This window comes from Botryllus schlosseri, chromosome 11, assembly GCF_051294905.1.
Source record: "Botryllus schlosseri isolate E-star chromosome 11, Bs_hap1, whole genome shotgun sequence".
Lineage (NCBI taxonomy): Eukaryota > Metazoa > Chordata > Ascidiacea > Stolidobranchia > Styelidae > Botryllus > Botryllus schlosseri.
The window spans coordinates 8109316-8136734 of record NC_137246.1 but is presented as its reverse complement, the minus strand read 5'-3'; the positions used below and the strand labels follow the sequence as shown (position 1 = coordinate 8136734).

The 27419-nt window shown below is 38.7% G+C and overlaps 1 protein-coding gene across 9 annotated transcripts in view; it reads right to left on the bottom strand.

Annotated features, from left to right (window-relative positions):
• The window catches only part of LOC145449993 (uncharacterized), a 174861-nt gene that overhangs the window by 53510 nt on the left and 93932 nt on the right, over positions 1-27419 (bottom strand). For 2 of the 9 annotated variants that reach the window (XM_080328429.1, XM_080328431.1), the window contains exon 1: positions 19306-20096. The exons of 1 other annotated variant lie outside the window; for it this stretch is intronic. In XM_080328429.1, coding sequence (XP_080184555.1) covers positions 19306-19711 — 406 coding nt within the window. In that variant the 5' untranslated portion in view covers positions 19712-20096. Of the gene's footprint in view, positions 1-19305; positions 20098-27419 lie in introns of those variants that run through there. 6 more of the 9 variants (XM_080328434.1, XM_080328436.1, XM_080328435.1 and 3 more) reach the window with 4 other exon arrangements.

Sequence of the window (27419 nt, the reverse complement as noted above, 5' to 3'; positions counted from 1 at the left end):
TTGGATCTTAGTTAATGTGTGTATTCCAAATTACGGTGAGTGCGATAATGATATATCGTTATTCTTATGGGCGCGGCGATGATTCGTACTTTCGGGTATAGACTGCGGGCGGCGTGTCGTACTTTTAGCAAAAAAGGGTGTGAAATAGTTTGCAAAATCTAGGAATCACTTGCATGGTGTTACTTTAGTAATTAGTTTAATACAGAGTCGGCGTAGACGGTGATTCGAATACCAACAATATCCGTGTTCACAAACTGACGACGATTCGAATACCAACAATAACCGCGTTCACAAACTAACACTCCAAAAAGGTGCGAAATATTGGTAAAATCCCGCGATCGCTCACAAGATAATACCTAAGACATAACCATTGCTCGCGACTCGCTGTTACATACATGCCGATCGTTGACAATGTAATATTTTGGTAATAAGTTTGTCACATAACCGGCGTAGACGGTGATACCAACAATAGCCGCGTTCACAAACTAACACTTCAAAAAGGTGTGAAATAGGTTGCAAATCCCACGATCACTCACGAGATAACACCTAAGACATAGCCATCCCTCGCAACTTGTTGTTACATACATTCCAATCGCCACAATGTAATATTTTGATAATCGGTATGTCACAGGAACTGGATTTCACTGGTAAAATTTAATAAGTAACGAATAACAGAACCGTCGCAGACGATGATTCGAATACCGACAAATTCTCACTTATTTCTGATCCCACCCTAATCCTTTGCGAAGCTGACGCTTATTCGAAAAGGTGTGAAATAATTGTAAAACCCTACGTCGCTGACAGGATAATGCATCAGACATAGCGATCTAGTTATAGCACGGGTCGGAATCCATTCGGGTTCTATAGGTAAATTGAGATAATCCGAAACCGAATATTTTGACTTGGGCGTAGTGTGAATTGAAATAGGATTGACAAACAAGACTACCAAATTTCAACCCGGTCATATTTAGAGATTATACGCATATTGATTTGAAACAAGTAATGAAACCTTACAACTCTATTCACGATCTGGCTTTCCGTTTGTCGAAGAGACATTTTAACATCTTACCATACTCAAAAGAATTATTCATAATATCAACCGGTGTTAAAAGTATAGTTTTCACTTACTTGATTATACCACTACAACTCGCAAACTTGAATTAATTCATCCTGGTTGTATTCATATGACCGATAATTTTTATTCAACTGTAAAGGCTGTTACTACACTGCAAGACTAATCGGTACATATACGACTTGACATAACCTATTACATTTTGAGTATACGAGATTTGAATGTCTGAACAATAACTGAGAATTAAATGATCACGAGTGAATCCGTATATTACAGCGTAAAAGATGTTGGAATGTCAGCAACTCTGTACGGTCATAGTTACTACCACTAATTTACCCGGCCAACTCGTCATGATCATTCCTGAAATCTACACAAACATGACCACTGACTAGAGTTAACCACAAAATAGCATCTAGTTTTAAATCCAGTTGTAGCTTACGTATTATTTGAATGCGGGTTATGTTTTGGTATAATTGGGTGTACGGCTAAAGTATTAGGTCTCGACATTTTAACATTTTGCCATACTCAGTCAATCAGGAAACATTGGCAAGTGAATCCGTTGGTAACTTACCCGACCAACTCAAGCAGTCAGCCAAGCATACACGAGTCCATACAATCACTAAAACCTAAAATCCATAACAAGCTCGGTTGTATTCATATCCCAACGCATCTTTTTTATTCAACTTGAAAAGTCGTTACTATTCTGTAAGATAGAGGAATTACTACGCGGTATATTCTGCAAGACAAACTAATTATTACTCGGTATATTTTGTAAGACAAAAGTAATTACTAGGGCCATTTAAAGTCATTAAAGTCATATTTTTTTCTATGCATCAGTAAGTCGTGAAATAAATTTTAACGCAAAAACCGCATGCCTATGGGGTATATTAAGAAAGTTATAAAGTCATATAAAGTCATATTTTGCTTGTTAGGTCATAAAAAGTTATAAAGTCATATTTTTAGTATAGTTTGAATACAAAGTACCAATTTAAGCGGTGAAGCAATCAAGCACTAACAAACTAAGGCAGTTACTCGTTGGGGTAGCTGGTCGAATGCTGCTGAATATTATGCCGAGACGTAGGAAGGTGATGTTATAGTAAATAGCATCAAAAATTCAGTCAACGATCCAAAGTTGACTATTCAGTCAATTTGTCTCCACTATAACAATATTTCAAACTTAATACTGAAAATGGAAAATTATAGCCTACGTACACCGTCAACCTGATGTGATATTGTAATGGAAAGGTATAGCCTACGTAGGCTACACGCCCATGCTGATCTAAATGCCTTTGATTTCGGAAAAGATCCGCTTGAGCTTAACATTACATTAAGAAGCAATTGGACAAAAACGATGTGAAAAAAAATTATGGAGCTACAAAGATCAGACATTTCACCATCGGTTAATGCCAAACTGCAGAAGTGTCAACCCACATCAGCGTCTGTGGAGCGCTCATTTTCCTTACTAAAGTCAATTTACGTCCAAATCGTAACTTCAAAGACTTTAACATTCCGCACTACATGAAACTGTACTACAACAGTGGCTTCAAATAAAAATGGATGTGTTATGTTGCGTATGTTTTACTCTTTAGTTCCGTAAGTGACGTTGTTCGCAGGTAAAAATACACTATTTTCAAATAAAGTCATATAAAGTCATATTTTCCGAAAAATAAAGTCATATTATGGATTTTTTAAGGTCATATAAAAATCGCCCTAGTAATTACTCTTCGGTACAGGGGACTTGAGCTTAACATAATATGTTTGAGTATACGAGATTTGAAAGGTCGAGCAATGTAGTTAAGAATTCATTTCTTATACGATCAAACGCCGGTGCTACATTGAAAGTTATCATGTTGTAAAAATCCTTATAGACACATTGATTTGACATATGTAATAGTTGATCATTACTTGATTATTAAATTATTCGCGTTAATTAGACCCGGTGTTGTGGTAAAGGTTATGACAACAACAAACTTTTCACTACCGTGGTTATTAACATATTGATTTGTAAAACTATACTTGTCCGAAATGTTCTTGATTTGAAAGATATTCCGTGTTGGTACAAATCACTCTGCGTATTACGGATATCAGAAAATATTTTTACAAATGTAGTTGTTTCCAGTAACCCAGACTAAAGATGACACAACAATTTCGTTATTCAAACATTGAACACCCGATGCAAAATGCTTTATTGGTCAAATTCGCAACGGGTAATTGAAACGACTAAGTGTAGAGTCAGTATATCACAATGGCACGTCGTTACTATTGAATCCAGCAATTGATACGATTAATTGTCGGGATTTGTGACAGCGCATTGAAACATACACAACTTACAGAGTGTGAAAATATCACTTTGGGTATCGAGTACCGTTTGAAGCGTGTGATCAATACATAATTCCGTTCGCACTCTCTAAGACGTTGCGAAGTCTACAGATTTACACTTCAAGACTTTGATCAACACAGAAGCAATTTAGAATATCTTTACTGGACGCATCCTATTCTACTAGACTTGAGTAATACACAAAACTCATAGCATTAACAAAATCGCAATAGGCGCTACACTGAAATCTACAAAATGTGTTTGTATTGCTCAAAGTAGTAATCATAAATTATCATTTGAATAAGTAATTGTAATCATAAAACCAAACTTGCGAAAGTCATTACCATAACAAAAGAATATTGTAGGTTGCTTGCTAAATGTATGCCGGAAATATTTGTAGAACGCTCACGACCAAAGAAATCGGAAATCTTCCTGTTGTCATTCGTCAAAGTATATGTTGGCACAATACTCATCCCGTAAAAGATCTTACTTGTATGTGATTGAATCGCCGGTAATTAACTCGCTAAATCAAACCATAAGGAAATTTCACTCACTCGATGGATATGAAACAGCGTCGCTTAATCGGTCTATATCGTTTTTCTAAAGGTAAATCATATCCATCCAATAGAAAACAATTTTCACTAGCTTGGTAATGAAACCGAAGTCTTCATTCAACGTTTTGTTTGCGTCAAATACTTTGCAATAAACACACTGGAGTGGTTCAGCTTTACATCATCAGACTGTAATCTGTAAATAAAGCCTACATCCGATTTGTAACTGTATTGTTTACCTAGCCGAGCTGTATGCACAGTTTGATATTTTTGTCTAGTGATTGCGGAACATACCAAACGATACACATTCACTCCCGAAATACTGCGTTGATCTCAATTCCCTTTGTCGTGATAATCGAAGTACATTTGTTTCGAATTCGTAACAACCGACTACTTTTTTATGACACGATATATTTTTGACAAGTTATGCTTAGAATATTGGTGCATACCGCGAAAAATAATATACTACTCATTTTGATACTGTTAATCGGTATTTTCACGCGAGTCGATTTTCAAACGAGTAAAAGTTATTACTTGAGTTGTTCTGCTTAATGTAAATGTAAACTCACCCATCTTTCAACAACAAACAATGATAAAAAAGTACGCAATCAAACACAACAAGTTTTACTTTTGTACGATACTAATTATTATTCCACACATCTCATTTCATACTAAGTGTATACGAAAGATATTCATGTCACACGAAAATATTCGCTCATGCTACGAACATACGCAATGATTGGTGAAGCTTTCAAACTGTCTCGATAGCACAAGAACTTTATTGTTTGAATGGGTGTTCATGCAGCTTAATAATCAAATAGTTCAACACAGAACTAGTACTAACAGAAACATCAGAGTTGTTCACACAAAAGTTTGTATGTGTACAGTATGCGAATACCATGTGTAAGTCCAGCACAACTGCGGCATCCATCCGAGTTTAGTTAACACAATTTACGACACCGAGGTCGCGTCATCTTTCGTAAAACAACAAACCAACCATGCCTTCAGGATATGTCCATGTCATAGCAATAAATCAGCTACTCCAACAACAGAATACATATGTTTTCTAGTTACGGTGTTTACATCTTACACACAAATCAATCTACTTTGCTAACGAAAAGTGCTGAGTCATCACATGATTGCCCTCACAAAAAAACAGCTAGAAGATATTATCATACAAAAATACTCCTAACCCTTTGCGCACCAGTGACAAATCATACAACAAACATTTTTTGTGAGTCGAATTGTTGTTCAGTGTCAAATCTACCTGTTGAAACGTACATTAAAACAACACAGCAACAATTCAATTAAAACCACAAATCTATTTTCATTTCGTCACAAACTGTCACATACAGAAAAATAAATTTTCTTTCCCCAACACATACTTGTAACCAATCGCTTTCATTAAACACACAACTCCATAAAAGTATTTACTTTCTACAACATAGACATTCCGATGTAGTCAAGAAATATTTTTATGAATCAAAATCATCGATTTCTGTTCTCGGCGTTAGTGTGTGCATGTCATACCTGTGGGCCCCGTATTAAAATGGACACGACACGACTGAATGTAACGGGGTAGAAGTCTATCGCATCGATTTACACGTGGTCTTCGCTACGGTTTCAAAAACGAATCATCTATTTTGCATTGGTCGAGACCGAGCGAATCAGTTACATGTATTCAAGGTAATGATTTTGCTTGTCATATGCGAATGATAGGGTTGCTACTCCGACAAATCAAATCAACATACAACAATCTTCTGACGATCATAATAGCAATTTCCTTTTCCGCCCCTTCGTAACTGTATACGCACGAAAAGTATATTGTACAACTCGGCAACTACGTTTAACAAGACCAATCACACTACCAGCGTTGAACACAAGATACCTACCCAAGTCAAGATATCATACTGGTTTGGACAACTGACGTTTACCTATGTAAAATTATCATTTTCACTTGGAGGTCTACCGTTACCTAACTAAAATACCATTGTCCCTTGGAGATTTATCGTTTACCCAGTGTAACAAACCCCTTTTCACTTGGAAATATATTTTTTCTCTGGTAACAAACCTTTTTCACTTGGAAATATATTTTTTCTCTTGGTAACAAACCTTTTCCACTTGGAAATATATTTTTTCTCTGGGTAACAAACCATTTTTACTTGCAAATCTATTTTTTCCCTGGGTAACAAACCTTTTTCGCTTGGAAATATATTTTTTCCTTGAGCAACAAGCCTTTTTCACTTGGAAATATATTTTTTCCCTGAGCAACAAACCATTTTCACTTGGTGGTCCGTCGTTTACCTGAGTAAAAATATCATTTTCCTTTGGAGATCCGGCGTTTACCCAGTGTAACAATACATTTTCACTTGGAAATCTGTCATTTACCCGAGTACCAATACCGTTTTCACTTGGAAATCTATCTTTTCCCTGGGTAACAATACCATTTTCGTTTTCAAAACTAACCACCACACCGGGCCAATTTGATATTTTTGTATATTGTTACAACGGACAGTGACAAAATATACACCAACAACGACTCCGATACATTTGTGTAATCGCATATTCACTTGTTCTGGTGCATCCCATCAAAATCGGCGGTTAGCCACACACACACACAATAACAATGCGCTATTTCGATATGACTGCGATGTCCGGGTTCGTGCTTTAGATTTTCCAGAATCAATCCGTCTAAAGTTGTAATCCCCCGACTTTGTTGACTGGTTGATACACGGTAAACAACCTTCGGAAAATGTAGGAACGCATGCTACCCATCGTGCGCACGATTCCAGGTTACTTGTGATTAATTTCCTTGCTCACACTATACAGATTATTCGTACAGGGATATGTAGCGGTAATCGGTTTGGTCAATACATATCGCCCCCATCCAGTATGGAATTACAAACCCAGTACAGGTCAGTTCATAACCGGATCCGGATATTCAATGCAAAGTGATAAAGCAGAACCAATGACCAAATGTAATTAAACATATAGATTCACAACCCTTGATTTTTTTTTCGTGAAAAATGACAAAAGAATATACTTTACGATTGTTCAACCCAACCAAGTATTCACGTAAATGTGGTTTATGACATTACATACAATGTGTCGGTGTACAAATGTTGGGTGTTTATGCACACATCGGTATGACCCATAGACAACATCATCATACCCTCCAGGACTTCGTTATTGCATCGCGAGGTCAATAAAATCGATTTTGTATATTCAATCGGTGGCATAGACGACGGAAGGCTTGGAGATCCAATGTAAAATTCAGACAAACAAACGGGTATATTTGTCCATCTTGGTTATTCAGTCAACTACCATTGGTTTCTCGATACAGCGAACGGTACAGTATGCAACGCATATCATTAGAGTGATATATCCACAGGTAAATATAGGGACTGGTCACAATAATTGTACGACGCCGACAAATCGATGCACGAAAGGTGTGGTTGATGATAATTGTTCCATGTGTCAAAGAGACAGCACTCTCTTGTAAAGGTTACCAGATCCCGCAGAAACACATCATTTCGGATTACATTACCAAATCGATTTCAATTTTAAACCGAATCACTGGTGTTGAGAGTAGCGATACCTGATTTTTCGAATATTCATATAGACTTAGTGAACGATCAGTAACGACACTTATCACAAACATTATGAATATTAGTAATTCCAGTCGTGTCCATCTTGTGATGTTACAAGTTGCTAAAACCATCGAGTGAATCAGTGAACGGATAGTAATCTCGGTTAAATCTCGATACAATTATTGTGGCCAGTCCCCATATTTACCTGTGGATATATCACTCTAATGCAGGGGTCACCAACACGCGGCCCGCGGGCCGCATGCGGCCCGCGAGGTCATATTTTGCGGCCCGCGACTTGATTTGAGATTTCGGAAGAAAGCTAAGAAAACATTTTGAAATGCGGAAATTGACCTACAATGGCCGAAATACTGCCAAGACAGACTCTTAGAAAACGGCTTAGGGCAGTGCTTCTGAAACTGTGGGGCGCGTCCCTTTGTGGGGGCGTGAAAGCATCTGAAGGGGGTGCGGAGCTGCAGTCGACTGAAATTTTTCGCGCTCCGCGCGATTTACCTCGAGTTCATAGTTATAGTTATTGCTCTGTGTATAGCCTCGAATTCATATAGAATTCTCTCATCAACATTCATAACCATCCATGCCATTAAATTATTCGTTGGGATTGCTAGCTTCATGGATGCATTTTGTGATGTGACAATAAGGGTGGACGAAAATTTTTGGTATCATAAAGCGGGACATGTCTAAAAAGGTTTGAGAACCACTGGCTTAGGGCTTCTTCACAAGATCAAGCTTTACGTGACGATGGTCTTTCAGCTAATCACGCATCTCGCTAGCCCCAAAAGGCGTTTCCAGGTATCGTGCACAGCTCAGAGTTCAAAATCAAATCAAATTGATGACGGTGATATTCTGTTGTATTTGTATCCATTTAATAAAATATTACTTCTTTCGTGATCACTATGCCCATCGCCTATATTAGGTAGCAGAGCGTTGTACAGACATAGAATTTTAAAACGTGGTTGCTTACTTTACATCGATATTGAATTCATGCGGCCCGCGGCCGCTACGAAATTTGAAAAGTGGCCCGCGACCCGTTTTGAGTTGGCGACCCCTGCTCTAATGATATGCGTTGCATACTGTACCGTTCGCTGTATCGAGAGACCAATGGTAGTTGACTGAATAACCAAGATGGAAAAATATACCCGTTTGTTTGTCTGAATTTTACATTGGATCTCCAAGCCTTCCGTCGTCTATGCCACCGATTGAATATACAAAATCGATTTTATTGAACTCGCGATGCAATAACGAAGTCCTGGAGGGTATGATGATGTTGTCTATGGGTCATACCGATGTGTGCATAAACACCCAACATTTGTACACCGACACATTGTATGTAATGTCATAAACCACATTTACGTGAATACTTGGTTGGGTTGAACAATCGTAAAGTATATTCTATATGTATTGTCATTTTTCACGAAAAAAAATCAAGGGTTGTGAATCTATATGTTTAATTACATTTGGTCATTGGTTCTGCTTTATCACTTTGCATTGAATATCCGGATCCGGTTATGAACTGATCTGTATTGGGTTTGTAATTTCATACTGGATGGGGGCGATATGTGTTGACCAAACCGATTACCGCTACATATCCCTGTACGAATAATCTGTATAGTGTGAGCAAGGAAATTAATCACAAGTAACCTGGAATCGTGCGCACGATGGGTAGCATGCGTTCCTACATTTTCCGAAGGTTGTTTACCGTGTATCAACCAGTTAACAAAGTCGGGGATTACAACTTTAGACGGATTGATTCTGGAAAATCTAAAGCACGAACCCGGACATCGCAGTCATATCGAAATAGCGCATTGTTATTGTGTGTGTGTGTGGCTAACCGCCGATTTTGATGGGATGCACCAGAACAAGTGAATATGCGATTACACAAATGTATCGGAGTCGTTGTTGGTGTATATTTTGTCACTGTCCGTTGTAACAATATACAAAAATATCAAATTGGCCCGGTGTGGTGGTTAGTTTTGAAAACGAAAATGGTATTGTTACCCAGGGAAAAGATAGATTTCCAAGTGAAAACGGTATTGGTACTCGGGTAAATGACAGATTTCCAAGTGAAAATGTATTGTTACACAGGGTAAACGCCGGATCTCCAAAGGAAAATGATATTTTTACTCAGGTAAACGACGGACCACCAAGTGAAAATGGTTTGTTGCTCAGGGAAAAAATGTATTTCCAAGTGAAAAAGGTTTGTTGCTCAAGGAAAAAATATATTTCCAAGCGAAAAAGGTTTGTTACCCAGGGAAAAAATATATTTGCAAGTGAAAATGGTTTGTTACCCAGAGAAAAAATATATTTCCAAGTGAAAAAGGTTTGTTACCAAGAGAAAAAATATATTTCCAAGTGAAAAAGGTTTGTTACCCAGAGAAAAAATATATTTCCAAGTGAAAAGGGGTTTGTTACACTGGGTAAACGATAAATCTCCAAGGGACAATGGTATTTTAGTTAGGTAACGGTGGACCTCCAAGTGAAAATGATAATTTTACATAGGTAAACGTCAGTTGTAAAAAACCAGTATGATATCTTGACTTGGGTAGGTATCTTGTGTTCAACGCTGGTAGTGTGATTGGTCTTGTTAAACGTAGTTGCCGAGTTGTACAATATACTTTTCGTGCGTATACAGTTACGAAGGGGCGGAAAAGGAAATTGCTATTATGATCGTCAGAAAATTGTTGTATGTTGATTTGATTTGTCGGAGTAGCAACCCTATCATTCGCATATGACAAGCAAAATCATTACCGTGAATACATGTAACTGATTCGCTCGGTCTCGACCAATGCAAAATAGATGATTCGTTTTTTGAAACCGTAGCGAAGACCACGTGTAAATCGATGCGATAGACTTCTACCCCGTTACATTCAGTCGTGTCGTGTCCATTTTAATACGGGGCCCACAGGTATGACATGCACACACTAACGCCGAGAACAGAAATCGATGATTTTGATTCATAAAAATATTGCTTGACTACATCGGAATGTCTATGTTGTAGAAAGTAAATACTTTTATGGAGTTGTGTGTTTAATGAAAGCGATTGGTTACAAGTATGTGTTGGGGAAAGAAAATTTATTTTTCTGTATGTGACAGTTTGTGACGAAATGAAAATAGATTTGTGGTTTTAATTGAATTGTTGCTGTGTTGTTTTAATGTACGTTTCAACAGGTAGACTTGACACTGAACAACAATTCGACTCACAAAAAATGTTTGTTGTATGATTTGTCACTGGTGCGCAAAGGGTTAGGAGTATTTTTGTATGATAATATCTTCTAGCTCTTTTGTTGTGAGGGCAATCATGTGATGACTCAGCACTTTTCGTTAGCAAAGTAGATTGATTTGTGTGTAAGATGTAAACACCGTAACTAGAAAACATATGTATTCTGTTGTTGAAGTAGCTGATTTATTGCTATGACATGGACATATCCTGAAGGCATGGTTGGTTTGTTGTTTTACGAAAGATGACGCGACCTCGGTGTCGTAAATTGTGTTAACTAAACTCGGATGGATGCCGCAGTTGTGCTGGACTTACACATGGTATTCGCATACTGTACACATACAAACTTTTGTGTGAACAACTCTGATGTTTCTGTTAGTACTAGTTCTGTGTTGAACTATTTGATTATTAAGCTGCATGAACACCCATTCAAACAATAAAGTTCTTGTGATATCGAGACAGTTTGAAAGCGTCACCAATCATTGCGTATGTTCGTAGCATGAGCGAATATTTTCGTGTGACATGAATATCTTTCGTATACACTTAGTATGAAATGAGATGTGTGGAATAATAATTAGTATCGTACAAAAGTAAAACTTGTTGTGTTTGATTGCGTACGTTTTTATCATTGTTTGTTGTTGAAAGATGGGTGAGTTTACATTTACATTAAGCAGAACAACTCAAGTAATAAATTTTACTCGTTTGAAAATCGACTCGCGTGAAAATACCGATTAACAGTATCAAAATGAGTAGTATATTATTTTTCGCGGTATGCACCAATATTCTAAGCATAACTTGTCAAAAATATATCGTGTCATAAAAAAGTAGTCGGTTGTTACGAATTCGAAACAAATGTACTTCGATTATCACGACAAAGGGAATTGAGATCAACGCAGTATTTCGGGAGTGAATGTGTATCGTTTGGTATGTTCCGCAATCACTAGACAAAAATATCAAACTGTGCATACAGCTCGGCTAGGTAAACAATACAGTTACAAATCGGATGTAAGCTTGATTTACAGATTACAGTCTGATGATGTAAAGCTGAACCACTCCAGTGTGTTTATTGCAAAGTATTTGACGCAAACAAAACGTTGAATGAAGACTTCGGTTTCATTACCAAGCTAGTGAAAATTGTTTTCTATTGGATGGATATGATTTACCTTTAGAAAAACGATATAGACCGATTAAGCGATGCTGTTTCATATCCATCGAGTGAGTGAAATTTCCTTATGGTTTGATTTAGCGAGTTAATTACCGGCGATTCAATCACATACAAGTAAGATCTTTCACGGGATGAGTATTGTGCCAACATATACTTTGACGAATGACAATAGGAAGATTTCCGATTTTTTTGGTCGTGAGCGTTCTACAAATATTTCCGGCATACATTTAGCAAGCAACCTACAATATTCTTTTGTTATGGTAATGACTTTCGCAAGTTTGGTTTTATGATTGCAATTACGTATTCAAATGATAATTTATGATCACTACTTTGAGCAATACAAACACATTTTGTAGATTTCAGTGTAGCGCCTATTGCGATTTTGTTAATGCTATGAGTTTTGTGTATTACTCAAGTCTAGTAGAATAGGATGCGTCCAGTAAAGATATTCTAAATTGCTTCTGTGTTGATCAAAGTCTTGAAGTGTAAATCTGTAGACTTCGCAACGTCTTAGAGAGTGCGAACGGAATTATGCATTGATCACACGCTTCAAACGGTACTCGATACCCAAAGTGATATTTTCACACTTTGTAAGTTGTGTATGTTTCAATGCGCTGTCGCAAATCCCGACAATAAATCGTATCAATTGCTGGATTCAATAGTAACGACGTGCCATTGTGATATACTGACTTTACACTTAGTCGTTTCAATTACCCGTTGCGAATTTGACCAATAAAGCATTTTGCATCGGGTGTTCAATGTTTGAATAACGAAATTGTAATGTCATCTTTAGTCTTGGTTACTGGAAACAACTACATTTGTAAAAATATTTTCTGATATCCGTAATACGCAGAGTGATTTGTACCAACACGGAATATCTTTCAAATCAAGAACATTTCAGACAAGTATAGTTTTACAAATCAATATGTTAATAACCACGGTAGTGAAAAGTTTGTTGTTGTCATAACCTTTACCACAACACCGGGTCTAATTAACGCGAATAATTTAATAATCAAGTAATGATCAACTATTACATATGTCAAATCAATGTGTCTATAAGGATGTTTACAACATGATAACTTTCAATGTAGCACCGGCGTTTGAACGTATAAGAAATGAATTCTTAACTACATTGCTCGACCTTTCAAATCTCGTATACTCAAACATATTATGTTAGGCTCAAGTCCCCTGTACCGAAGAGTAATTACTTTTGTCTTACAAAATATACCGAGCAATAATTAGTTTGTCTTGCAGAATATACCGCGTAGTAATTCCTCTATCTTACAGAATAGTAACGACTTTTCAAGTTGAATAAAAAAGATGCGTTGGGATATGAATACAACCGAGCTTGTTATGGATTTTAGGTTTTAGTGATTGTATGGACTCGTGTATGCTTGGCTGACTGCTTGAGTTGGTCGGGTAAGTTACAAACGTATTTACTTGCCAATGTTTCCTGATTGACTGAGTATGGCAAAATGTTAAAATGTAGAGACCTAATACTTTATCCGTACACCCAATTATAACAAAACATACCCCGCATTCAAATAATACGTAAGCTACAACTGGATTTAAAACTAGATGCTATTTTGTGGTTAACTCTAGTCAGTGGTCATGTTTGTGTAGATTTCAGGAATGATCATGACGAGTTGGCCGGGTAAATTAGTGGTAGTAACTATGACCGTACAGAGTTGCTGACATTCCAACATCTTTTACGCTGTAATATACGGATTCACTCGTGATCATTTAATTCTCAGTTATTGTTCAGACATTCAAATCTCGTATACTCAAAATGTAATAGGTTATGTCAAGTCGTATATGTACCGATTAGTAAATACTTTGTCTTGCAGTGTAGTAACAGCCTTTACAGTTGAATAAAAATTATCGGTCATATGAATACAACCAGGATGAATTAATTCAAGTTTGCGAGTTGTAGTGGTATAATCAAGTAAGTGAAAACTATACTTTTAACACCGGTTGATATTATGAATAATTCTTTTGAGTATGGTAAGATGTTAAAATGTCTCTTCGACAAACGGAAAGCCAGATCGTGAATAGAGTTGTAAGGTTTCATTACTTGTTTCAAATCAATATGCGTATAATCTCTAAATATGACCGGGTTGAAATTTGGTAGTCTTGTTTGTCAATCCTATTTCAATTCACACTACGCCCAAGTCAAAATATTCGGTTTCGGATTATCTCAATTTACCTATAGAACCCGAATGGATTCCGACCCGTGCTATAACTAGATCGCTATGTCTGATGCATTATCCTGTCAGCGACGTAGGGTTTTACAATTATTTCACACCTTTTCGAATAAGCGTCAGCTTCGCAAAGGATTAGGGTGGGATCAGAAATAAGTGAGAATTTGTCGGTATTCGAATCATCGTCTGCGACGGTTCTGTTATTCGTTACTTATTAAATTTTACCAGTGAAATCTAGTTCCTGTGACATACCGATTATCAAAATATTACATTGTGGCGATTGGAATGTATGTAACAACAAGTTGCGAGGGATGGCTATGTCTTAGGTGTTATCTCGTGAGTGATCGTGGGATTTGCAACCTATTTCACACCTTTTTGAAGTGTTAGTTTGTGAACGCGGCTATTGTTGGTATCACCGTCTACGCCGGTTATGTGACAAACTTATTACCAAAATATTACATTGTCAACGATCGGCATGTATGTAACAGCGAGTCGCGAGCGATGGTTATGTCTTAGGTATTATCTTGTGAGCGATCGCGGGATTTTACCAATATTTCGCACCTTTTTGGAGTGTTAGTTTGTGAACGCGGTTATTGTTGGTATTCGAATCGTCGTCAGTTTGTGAACACGGATATTGTTGGTATTCGAATCACCGTCTACGCCGACTCTGTATTAAACTAATTACTAAAGTAACACCATGCAAGTGATTCCTAGATTTTGCAAACTATGTCACACCCTTTTTTGCTAAAAGTACGACACGCCGCCCGCAGTCTATACCCGAAAGTACGAATCATCGCCGCGCCCATAAGAATAACGATATATCATTATCGCACTCACCGTAATTTGGAATATACACATTAACTAAGATCCAATCACATGACTATTTACCATACCTGATACATATTCCACACCATGCGAGAGATGCCTATACTCGAAAGTACGACTCACCAACACGAGTTTTCGAGGCACCGTGTGAGAGATCCCTATACCGAAAAGGGTTACCGTGTCAACACGAGTTTCGAGACACCGTGCGAGAGATCGCTATACCGAAAAGGGTTACCGTGTGAGAGATCCCATAAGACACAATGGCACCGTGCGAGCGGAAGGGGGGTCAAAAGGGTCACCGTGCCAACACGAGTTTCGAGGCACCGTGCGAGCGGGCCCATAAGAACCCCTGCCACCGGTAGTGCGATCTACTACACTACTTACGAGTCCAAGTCGTTATGTTCACAGATCCGTTTTCAGGGTCATCCGGTTCAACCCACTTTTTCAACTCTGCTCGATGGATATCGAATGGCTCGTATTCATATCATAGTAACTTTCATCAGTTTTCACAATTTACGGCCCTATTTCCATGTACCAGGACTGATAGACGAAATACAAATAATTAACTGATAGACGAAATACAAAAATTAAACTTAACTATTGGAATGGAAATGTAGGGGAGAAGTGGTACCGATGGATCAAAAATCGGAAAATGTTCGCTGGCCCCAAAATGTTCAGCCGAAAACAGCAGATCTTTTTCTGGCTCAGCACTTTGATACAAGCTCTTCCTATCGCGCACATTTACATGAATATCCGTCATTTCAAAAAATATTTATGGACGTTTAAAATTTGTTGCTCGATCGTGTCATCGGTCCCCACCCGGTGGGTCCAATGGCACACGACCCGGGGACCTATGACACATATACCCTAAAAAACTCAGATGTGACAACTTTTCTTGCTCAGTATTATAATCTAAGCTACAGCAAGCCAAAGAAGAATTTTCGGTCGCAACCGTCAAAAAATAGATTAAATATTGACTCAATTGTTGTCATAAAATCACGTTTCGATTTAGGCTCGGACTTATAAGTTTGAGGGTACATACATTTTGCCCGAAAATCGACAGTATGACTTCCAAAGACCTCGTTATAGCGATAAAACATCATATTCAATTATTACATAAAGATTTTCTGTACGTAGTCATGTTTCATTTGTTTCATGATTAGTATGCTTGATTATTCTGCTTGATTTGGCTATTGTATCATCGGTCCCCACCCTATAAAATTTTGTACATGAATCGAAAAAAATTCCACTCAAGGAAAGAACTGAAAAAATAATAGGTTCCATTATGTAGCCTGATACAAGCCCTAGACTTCACAATAAAAATGATTGCTGGTTTGTTCGTGTTGAAGGTTACAAAGAAAAATGTATAGGCCTATGTCGATCTAAATTTAGTTTACGCCCCCCAAAACAAAAAACATCTGTCAGAGACCCCATAGTTCGCGCACGTCGAATTTTTTTGTATGTGAGGAAAGATGTTGCCAGCATGCAATTGTAGACAAGTTCACGGAGTGTAATCATGGAATTATCATAGAGAATTTTCAAAGTATTTTCGGTCCCAGTGATCCATCGGTACCACATCTCCCCTATGTCTTGGCCATTCTAGTATCGAGTCATGCAAAATGACTCGACTGCAAGTCGAGTCAATACAAAATCGACTCAGGTCGAGTCAATTTAAGCATGACTCGACCTGACTCGAGTCAAGTATAGTCACCAAATTATCGGGACTCGAGACATTACAACCCTTGTTATCGGGGCCCCATGGTGGTCAGTTTTCAAGTTGATGACTGAATTTCGTCATAGTATTGGTAATTGTAATATATCGATATTAATTCAAATTTACCGGTAGAGCTGGGGGGGGCACGTAATTCATAATTATAGCATCTGGTATGTTGTTTTAATTACTTTTTGTATGTTGTTAATTCGTGACCTTCCGCTTTTTATATAATCAGAAGATACTGTAGTCGCCCAAACGTAGCAGACTAAAAGAAAACCTTTCGTGAGACGCACACAAAAATTGTCATTTCTTCATTCTTCTGTGAGTTCCCCAGCTAACATTTGCATTGTTGGGGCTCAGATATGAAGGACCGGACTATTCATCACGCCCACAGAGTGCGGCTACTGACAATGGACACATACTCAAAGTTTTGGCCAAGTCATTCTTTGGTAGCACACTTTGTGGAGTTGCATCTTGGCCGAAATTGCATACGTCTTTTGGTGTGTCGTGGCGGGGTAATGACTGCCACCGAAATGCATATTCCTATAAACTATGCATGCTTTTTTCTTGAAGGGGAGAGGTATGCATTTCAAAATCAAGCTATTTAGTGACATTAAATCCCGGAGCTCGAAGAAAATTTTCAAGTTAGATAACTGTCTTGAAAAGACTCTATAATAAATTATGTTGATTTACGAAATACTTTTGAGTTTGCTAAGAGCTCGCTCCCGGTTCTATTGGTGAGTTTGGGGTGTGGCAGTTACGGACCTGGCAAGAATGCAAATCGTTGGGTGCGACGAATAGTCCCGCATAGAATTGGGCAATGGGTGGATTATGACGTAACAAGCGAATAACGTATGATTTATAACGAAAGCTGTTATATCATTAGACCTTATTTTCACCAAAGCCTCATATTGTCTTACAATATCTCCAATATCTCTTCCAATATATTAGTTATAAGAAGCAAAACAAATGTAATCGTGAGTAATCGTGATTACTTTTAAAATGTAATCGTAATCGTATTCGACTACTTCCTGATTTTGCTGTAATCGTCATCGTAATCGTAATCGCGGTATTCACAAGTAATCGTAATCGCAATCGATTACATTCGTGAAGTAATCACCCCATGTCTCGTACAGTGCCAGCGTTAAAACGCCGCTTCAGAATTTTAATGCTGTACACAGCAATGGCACGGAGTATTGGTAAAGAGCGTTCTAGTGCAGCTATGATGTTTCGACAATTGGCAAGTGCTCATTATGTCGTCACAAGCCGTTACGGCGGCACCTGTCTTATCGTTGCTGCATCCGATGTTACTGACAGCTGACATACTCTAGATTTATATAGATAACCTTCGGGTAAATTAGTAATCCAAATAGACCAGGGGTGGCCAACCTTTTCAGCTCAAGGGCCAACTGAAATTGACGAGCGAGTGCGCTGCCCCTAGCTGCGCCAGGCGCGTAAAATTTTCAAAGGTAATATTATTATTACTTGGGTATATTGCGGGTCGACTGTATACCACCCACTGGGCTCAGTGTGCAAAGACAAGACTATTCGGCATCGGGACATATCGATATCGAAGCTTTCCGCTAATATACGACAATCATTTTGTGCCTACATTTCGGCGACCGCAAACGCGAAAATACTTTCTCTTGTAGTTACGAATATAGTTAGACTCTATCGGCTAAATCAGCAGTTTTTCTTAGTTTCACGTGGGGTAGGCCACAAAGAAAGAAATCCTCTGACAATTAAACACGCGAAGCGTGAAGAAAAATTTAAAAATTATGTACATTTGTCACGAAAATGTGACTGCATGGACCCTGGATCTGACAATGCGTCGAAACTGATATTTTCATCATCAACATCCCAAGTGTCGCAGCCAGACTAATAATATTTCTGGTTGGCTTTGCAAGCTCACAATCTGAGCAATTCAATTTCGATTATATAACAAAATTTTGATAATATGATGGGAAATTAGCTCGCGGGATACTCAAAACCTTCTGGCGGGCTACATATGGTCCGTAGGTCGCAGGTTGCCCACCTGGTCCTGGCCCATTGTAGGAAGCGATAATTTAGTCATGAACATCCCAAATTTCTTGATCAGGCTAAGCAAATTCTTTGTTAGCCTGGTAAGTTGATAATAAATTACCACGGTTATTTATTTTTCAATATAACTGATTTCTAGAATACATTGCAGGCCACGCAAAAACTTCTCGTGGGCAACATTGAGCCCGCGGGCTAGACCCTAGAGCTGAAAGGGTCACTTCACCAATAACGGTTTTCGCATCATCATTTGAACCACCGGCATGGTGTCACCGATCTATACTACTACATGCGTTGCGAACAACTGGTTTCACAATCTATCCTTATTGATGCGAATGACTTGGGTCGTGAGATGCCATTCAAACTCGGATTTGAGTTATGGCCTGAATAGTTTAATATTCACTACGATATTTGATGCAAGTCGTGTGATGGCTCAAATCACCTGTTTTCGTGGAGGTAAATTATACACAGTTAAGTGAGAATCATACAGATTTTCACAATATGATTATTGGAATGGTATTTGCCTGAAACACTATCCCATTGAAGCAATACAGATAAGTGCAAGACAGATGTATGTTTAGAACAGTTAAAAGTTACTTACCAATAAAGTTTACTGTAGCCAAAGTACCCCTGCACAAAATATTTGTTTTCAGCGTCAACTTGACTTCTTTGTCACTCGGTGGGATGATAGTGAAGTACATGACGGTCTGATGAAATACATTCGATGTTTTCGTGAAATTATAACGCACCTGCGCTTCAATGTTCGTTATATTCAAATTGGCTGAAACTGTCGTCGGGCTTTCCTTTGCGATTGAAAATTTGCTGCCGTTTTTGCCTTGGTTTTCATGTGTATAACTGTATGTAACATCACAGGAGTAGTCATCGAGATTTTTACATTTCGCTATGATTGCAGCTGAGAATTCTGCTCCAACAGCTCGCGTCAAAATTTCTGTAATATCAACATGGCACCTATTACAAGTCATCGCATAAAATCGGAAATTAGCCATTCAGTCCATGCGCGGGATAATCCCAATCTATAATCTCAATCTATCCTCGGAATTACGAATAGTTTCCTGGTCAATGACACGTATAAACTAAAGAATGGATACTTGAATGTGACTAAAGTTATTCTTTGAAATGATGTCCCTCGGTGGCTGTACCGCTGCTCTCACAAACCAGAGGAAGCAAGTTTAATTTCGCTGGGCATTCCCAGAACCGAGCAATTGCTGATCCAGACCTGTATCGGCTGTGACTTCGGGTAAATAACAGGTTGACGACAGGAAAGATGTATCAGGCATAAAACATCAGACGAATTATGACACTGATCAACAATATTACCGGAGAACACAATTTTTGTTGATTTTGATCAGCAATCGTTTTGACTGACTTGTAAAAAAATGAACTCCGGTTTTCTCTACACTGTAAAAAATAAAAACCTCGATTTACCTCGAAATGTTTGGAAGCACGGTAGCCAGACATTTCGTGGTAATCTAACATTACCGTTAGTCAATGCAAATTCAACTTACACTCGTCCGGTAATCTCACTTTACACGCCAGACTGTAATGTTACAGTCCCCTCCGGTATATCCAATCTACATGTTCTCCTGTACATTTGAGACCGAGACCGCCTACCTACTACCTAAATCAGGATTACATACCAGCTTGTGAATTCACGTACATCCATACCTATCGCAAAGCAACCCGATGCTAAAATATCGCAAAATTTTCTTCACACTCCCAAAACGACATTGGAACAAACTGTATATTCATTCATGATATCACGATGAAGTGGTAATCGATGGAAAAGTATTGCTGCTGGAGGTCTAATTCATCTTTAGGAGACATGCAGTAACACGAGTGGTCGCAAGAAAAGGTGAATTAATTCCACCACCGGCCAAACTTCCAATTGTTTCTTTTCCTCGTCCTCAATCCTTCTGTGTAACTAGTATCTTGCAGTTCCACTAAAAAGAATTCATGAGTAAGTCGCTATATACAGCAAATTTCCTAACCTAGACATGACATTATAAAGACTATTAAGACAAATAGGCTAACAAAAATACACGGTAACATGTTTTGAAGTACCGGTACTGGTACATTGTGTAATGAAGGCTCCGCCTTGTACATGATATAGCGGAGATTCATGACTTACTTTATCTAATGTATTGAAGCAAAAGGTTCCTCATTTGAGGTGACATGTGTGCCAAACAAATCCAGCAGTGGATGAAAACATCTCTATGCTATGGCCCGAAAATGACATAAACAAGCCAACAGTTTCAACTCCTTCGCGGCGGAGTATGTGGTGTCACAGGTCACTATATAGGTCGACTAATATCCCAAAATAGAACAGAATGCGGAGAATGGAATATTTCAATCATGAAATCAAAGTGGTGTGCACATTGCACAGTCGCAGATATTCACGGTAAGAAATACTATGTAGTACTGTACCTTTTACGATGCGTATCCCATTCAGCGTTTCTAGGAATCTTCCACGATCGTGTCCAACTGTCCACTTTCTTCAAGCACAAGCTTCGCTCCACCCTTTGCTCCAATCTCAATAATGGCCAGACAACGATACGACACTCGAACGATTTCGAAATAAGTGGTATTCATCCGCTGACATGCCACCAATAATATTTGCTGGCCACGTTATAATGTTTGACTTAGGTTATTTCTCTTTCATACAGAAACATTTATCACTACATATAGTTCCTTTCTTTTCCATCTAATTTCGTATAAATTGATATTTATCCCAAGTGTTGTTCACTACTTACTGTACTTACTTAACGAGACGCTGCTTGTGATGTCACAGTTGTGCGTTGGCTGTTTACCACGAATCTCAGAAAACCAGTAACGTGTAACGGTAACCTATTGTAACCTAGTACAGGTCGCCTTGTCCGCCATTAGCAAATAGTCAACTGAGCATGCGGTGCTGATATTTCTAGTTTCCCGAACAATATTATACATCCTAAACTGATTTTCTAACTTATCAGCCCTATCCGTAACAGCGAATGTAACCAGCGAGAACGGCCGTATAGCCATAGCCTTATAATATAAATAATGGCTATGGTGTAACCACATTAGCTACGATTGTCAGTTGTTTCTTGTACCCTACTATGTAGTATACTGAAATTGGTACTAGGGCCAACAATTTCCGTACGACAGACCCCACTTTCGCAAACGAAGTTGAATCAAGTCAAATCACCACGAGAATGATATATCAGTAACATTCATATCCACGTATATATTGGCTGCAGCGATTATGAAGCTAATCAATCTTCCCAATAGCCTGGTAAACTGCAGTTACGAGTAGGGTTGGGACTTCGGGATCAAATTTGAAATCCCGGGATCGGGATTTTCCCGGGATTCTCGCTTCTCAATCCCGGGATTTCCCGGGATTGGAAAAGTATTGAAATACACATACAAGCTACACAATAGGGCTGTTCAAAAATAACCTTTTTTCCTGAATCTTGCTGGGTACGTTATAAAATCGTTAAGTTGCCTTAAAAAACGACGCACACCAAATTTGAATTCATTCCAACCAATATTCGCGGGTTTCGTAGAGTTTGAAAATTTTGAATTAAAAAAAAAAAATTTCAAATTTTTCTGCCAACCCTATGCAATTGTTGGGCTGTCTTCAAAAACTATGCAAAACAAATTTGACTCAATTAGAAGTAGGGTTTGGACTTCGGGATCAAATTTGAAATCCCGGGATTTTCGCTCCTCAATCCCGGGACTCCCCGAGATTAGAAAAGTAGTAAAATAGACATACAAGTTACACAAATAACATTTAGTCCTTGTGATATTGAATTGACGCAAAACATAAGAGCATCAAGAGTATCATCGTTTAGATCAGGGGTCCGAAACTCCAATTTTATCGCGGGCCAATTTCGTAGTTTTTGACGACGCGGCGGGCAGCAGCATCAAATAGGGGTATAATATGTATTTCCCAGTACGCCTTTTTTGTCGGACCTTGCAGGTTGGCATTCCATACACATTGTGAAAATGTAATACAATATTGTAATATTCACGGTTGCCACGAAAAAGTCATATTTTTCAATATTTTTCAAAAATATTGTTGTGCTTGGCATAATTTGGCGACATAAAGGAGTTATATAGACAGTTAGAAACCATGCGAGACGACAAATGCATCGTGTCATCGTAAAAGCTGTCGCATTATAATTTAGCAGCTAGTGGACGTTTGATGTGTGATAGCGATTCAGGTTTTTGGAGTGGTTTCAGAATGAAATTTCAAGTTCTCAAATCCGAAATCTGAAATTTTCGAGTTTAATATCGTAGAATGCTTGAAAAGTCAAAACGCCGACGGGGCCGCAAAAATGTCCTGGCCGGCCGCGTGTTTGAGGCCACTGTTCTAGACAATCAGCCGAGTTTGTGACACTGCTTTATTACCAAAATAAGAGATATGGCGCTACATAAGCCTTGGTAGATGCTGTTCACAAATCCCGGGATTTCATCGGGACCAATCCCGGGATCGGGATTGCTTCAAATCCCGGGATCCCGGGATCGGGATTTCCCGGGGTCCCAACGCTAGTTACGAGTAACTGTCAGTAATTTTGCGAAAAAATTCTGGTAACTTGACTTCACAGCTAAACTAAGGTAATATTACATATCAAAATGTTTGAAAATATGGTTGGCGGTACTAAACTTGAGTATTGCTTTCACAACTACATTCATTGCAGTATAGAATTTATTAACTCGAAGACTTTTCGTGTGCCCCTTATCGAGAGTTAACGGCACAATAATAAGCATACAGAGAGAGATTCAAACGAAAACCAAAAAGGCAAAGTATGACGTAATAATACAATAATAAAAAATTAACGCTAGGCAAAGTCAGCTGTACCGGTAGTCATAACAAGAGACGAGAGAAAATAAAATTATGCTATAATACACGGAGGACAACACACAAACAAATAGCGGTATATATTAATGGGAAATTTTGAGATTATATAGAAACTCTTTCTGTCGACATAAATCCGGATTGGTCAATTTTATTATGGTTGACTCCAAGACAGACAGATGGAAGGCAGATCTGCATTTAGCAATCACAGAGAACATACTGTCATTGTAATGACTGGCACACACCGGGTAGTTCATTAAATGTTGACCAATTGCAGAGTTGAACGCTGAGACCTGGTTATAGGAAGCAGAGTCAACGGCTTCCTTACACCGACGAACAAGTGCAGATCGATCGATAGGCTTGTTCACTGACCTAATCGATTTAGGCACATGTTGGTTCACTCGTTCAGCCAACCGCAAAGATGTGCGACCCACATACCGACTATCACAGTGGCATTGGAATTTATATACAATATTACTTGTTTGTAAAGCAGGGAGCACATCCTTGCGAGTTTGAGGCATGAGCGGCCTAGTCATGAACACGACTCGGGTATTTAGCATAAAATAGCACGATTGCACTGATGACCGGATTTGATTAGAAAAGCCGACTGACACTGACCCAAGCCAAGGGATATGTATGTATACAGGGCATTTGTCTGGTCCATGAATTCGCGGCTGTTTGAATTGCGACATTTTCTTTGTGATGGCAGATTCAATTACGTAGTCTGGATATCCATTGTCAATCAACATGGATTTGATTTTATCAATTTCCGCCACGAGCCGAACATCAGAGCATATCATTAGCGCACGGTGAACTAATGACGAAATCAAATTTAATTTCCGTTGTTTAGGGCAAAATGAGTCCCAGCGAATATAGTGACCGGTAAACGTTGGTTTCCTATATACTGAAGTAATGAAACCGAGGTTGCTCTTTTCCACCAATACGTCGAGAAAGGCGAGTGAGCCGTCAGACTCTTTTTCGATGGTGAAGTTTAGCGACTCGTGCAAATTGTTTAGAGAGGCTAAGAAAACATTGCAATCGTCTTCACTGTCGAAAATTGCGAATGTGTCATCAACATATCTAGCATACATGCGCGGTTTGATTACATTTAAGAAAAGTTTGCTTTCTTGGAAACCAACAAATATATTTGCCAAGCTAGGCCCAAGGGGTGACCCCATTGCCAAACCATCTATTTGGAGATACATGTTGTTGTTGAAGCTAAATTCAACCGAACGGGTGGCAGTTTCAAGTAGCTCAATGAAGACATTACGCGGAAAAGGAGGTGGATGTAATGAACTATTATTATACAGCGCATCGGCACAGATATTGAATATTTCACTCAAGGGGACATTAGTAAAGAGACTGGTGATATCGAAGGAGCTAAGGAATGAGTTCGAGGTATTTATATCAAAGTTTCTGATGTTGTCAACGAAGGTGAATGAATCAATAACGCAATTTGAAGAGTAGAGTTTACGCACAGGTTCGATTACCGTATTCAGCCATTTGGCCAAACAATGTTGCGCAGAGCCGACCATCGATAATATCGGGCGAAGCGGTGCGTTGCTGTTATGAACTTTCGGCAGTCCATACATGCGAGGTCTTTGTGAGCCAGATGGCCTCACCATCTCGTACACTTCTTTCGGTAATGCACCTTCTTTCTTTAAATCGAGTAATCTTCTCTGTAACTTTTTCTCCAATCTACCGGTTTGGTCATGTGATTCGGCGGAGCCAAGAAATTTAAATTTGTCCTCATCTTGTAGCAAGTTGTTCATTTTTGAAATGTAATCACACTTATTGAGAATAACGACTCCCGATCCTTTGTCAGGTTTCGTGATATGGATACTTGAGTTGGAGCGTAGAGACTTAATTGCACGCCAACATTCATTGGACATGAAAAAGTCTCCAACATCCACTGGTGTTCCACAATATGCATGAGCCAGGTCACTCAATTTAGCTCGCAACGCTGAGTACTTGTCGGCATCCTGCGCATTATGATGGCGTAGTTGGCCAACAAGGACTTCAAACTCCGCAAAGATCTCTTCTCGTTTAATATTTTTAGGTGGCAAACATCATCAGTGCGGTCATCAGTGCAATCGTGCTATTTTATGCTAAATACCCGAGTGGTGTTCATGACTAGGCCGCTCATGCCTCAAACTCGCAAGGATGTGCTCCCTGCTTTACAAACAAGTAATATTGTATATAAATTCCAATGCCACTGTGATAGTCGGTATGTGGGTCGCACATCTTTGCGGTTGGCTGAACGAGTGAACCAACATGTGCCTAAATCGATTAGGTCAGTGAACAAGCCTATCGATCGATCTGCACTTGTTCGTCGGTGTAAGGAAGCCGTTGACTCTGCTTCCTATAACCAGGTCTCAGCGTTCAACTCTGCAATTGGTCAACATTTAATGAACTACCCGGTGTGTGCCAGTCATTACAATGACAGTATGTTCTCTGTGATTGCTAAATGCAGATCTGCCTTCCATCTGTCTGTCTTGGAGTCAACCATAATAAAATTGACCAATCCGGATTTATGTCGACAGAAAGAGTTTCTATATAATCTCAAAATTTCCCATTAATATATACCGCTATTTGTTTGTGTGTTGTCCTCCGTGTATTATAGCATAATTTTATTTTCTCTCGTCTCTTGTTATGACTACCGGTACAGCTGACTTTGCCTAGCGTTAATTTTTTATTATTGTATTATTACGTCATACTTTGCCTTTTTGGTTTTCGTTTGAATCTCTCTCTGTATGCTTATTATTGTGCCGTTAACTCTCGATAAGGGGCACACGAAAAGTCTTCGAGTTAAGAAATTCTTTACTGCAATGAATGTAGTTGTGAAAGCAATATCAAAATGTCAAATTACAAGCTACGCATAGTTATTGGCTGTGACTGGTAATTCGTTGTAAAATTTACAGAGATTTCCCAGTAAATCTACCAGATTTTTTACAGTGTACCACGTCAAATTTGTGGGTTAGGCACCGACCACATTTTCTCATAATCCACAATAAAGTATCACTTTTAATGTTTTTTATTTATTGTATAAAACATATAATGAGCCATAAGCAAACGAAATTAACTCGAAAGTCATCATTTGTGCTGTTCCATTTGGTTGAATTAAAATGATTTTGCTTACGTAGAGAAAATCAAGTACGAGTTTCAGGTTATATTAACGCTCATAACTCTTACGTCTGTGGATAGTCGATAAATGATCAGCTCACATATGTAAGCGCACATGTGGATCAAAAATGACAGCATGATCCCTAGCCCACTATTCTTCAGCCGAGAACAGTGGGTCTTTTGCTGGCTCAACACTTGCGTACGAGCTCTAACAGATAAACGTGCTATACCGCCTAGAGTCGTTCACAGTCTTTTGCGGCGAAGCTCGGGGATTTAACCAGGGCTGTTGACTCGGTAAATTTTACTACCGACTCTCCGACTCCGACTCCACACATTTTCAATGGATCGATTTTGACTCCGACTCCGACTCCTGAGTCTTTAAACGTACCGACTGCGACACCGGCTCCGACTCCGACGTCTTTAAACCTACCGACGCCAACTCCGAATTCAAACCCGAATCCAACAGTATTACCAATTAACTTTGAAAATGATGTGCCACTGTGACGGTTAAATGACTATCATATGAGAACTAAACAGATGCAAACATATGATTAACGATTACCTGCTAAATTGTTTCATTGTGGCACAACTCGAATCATCCACTATGCATGAAAGATTGCCTTTCTAAATATCCTTTCTGTATTTTTTCGTCATATTTCATCAGTTTTTATAGCATGGGCTCTTTAATAACCTAATGTGTATGAATTATTGAAACACGACATATATCCGATGTTATA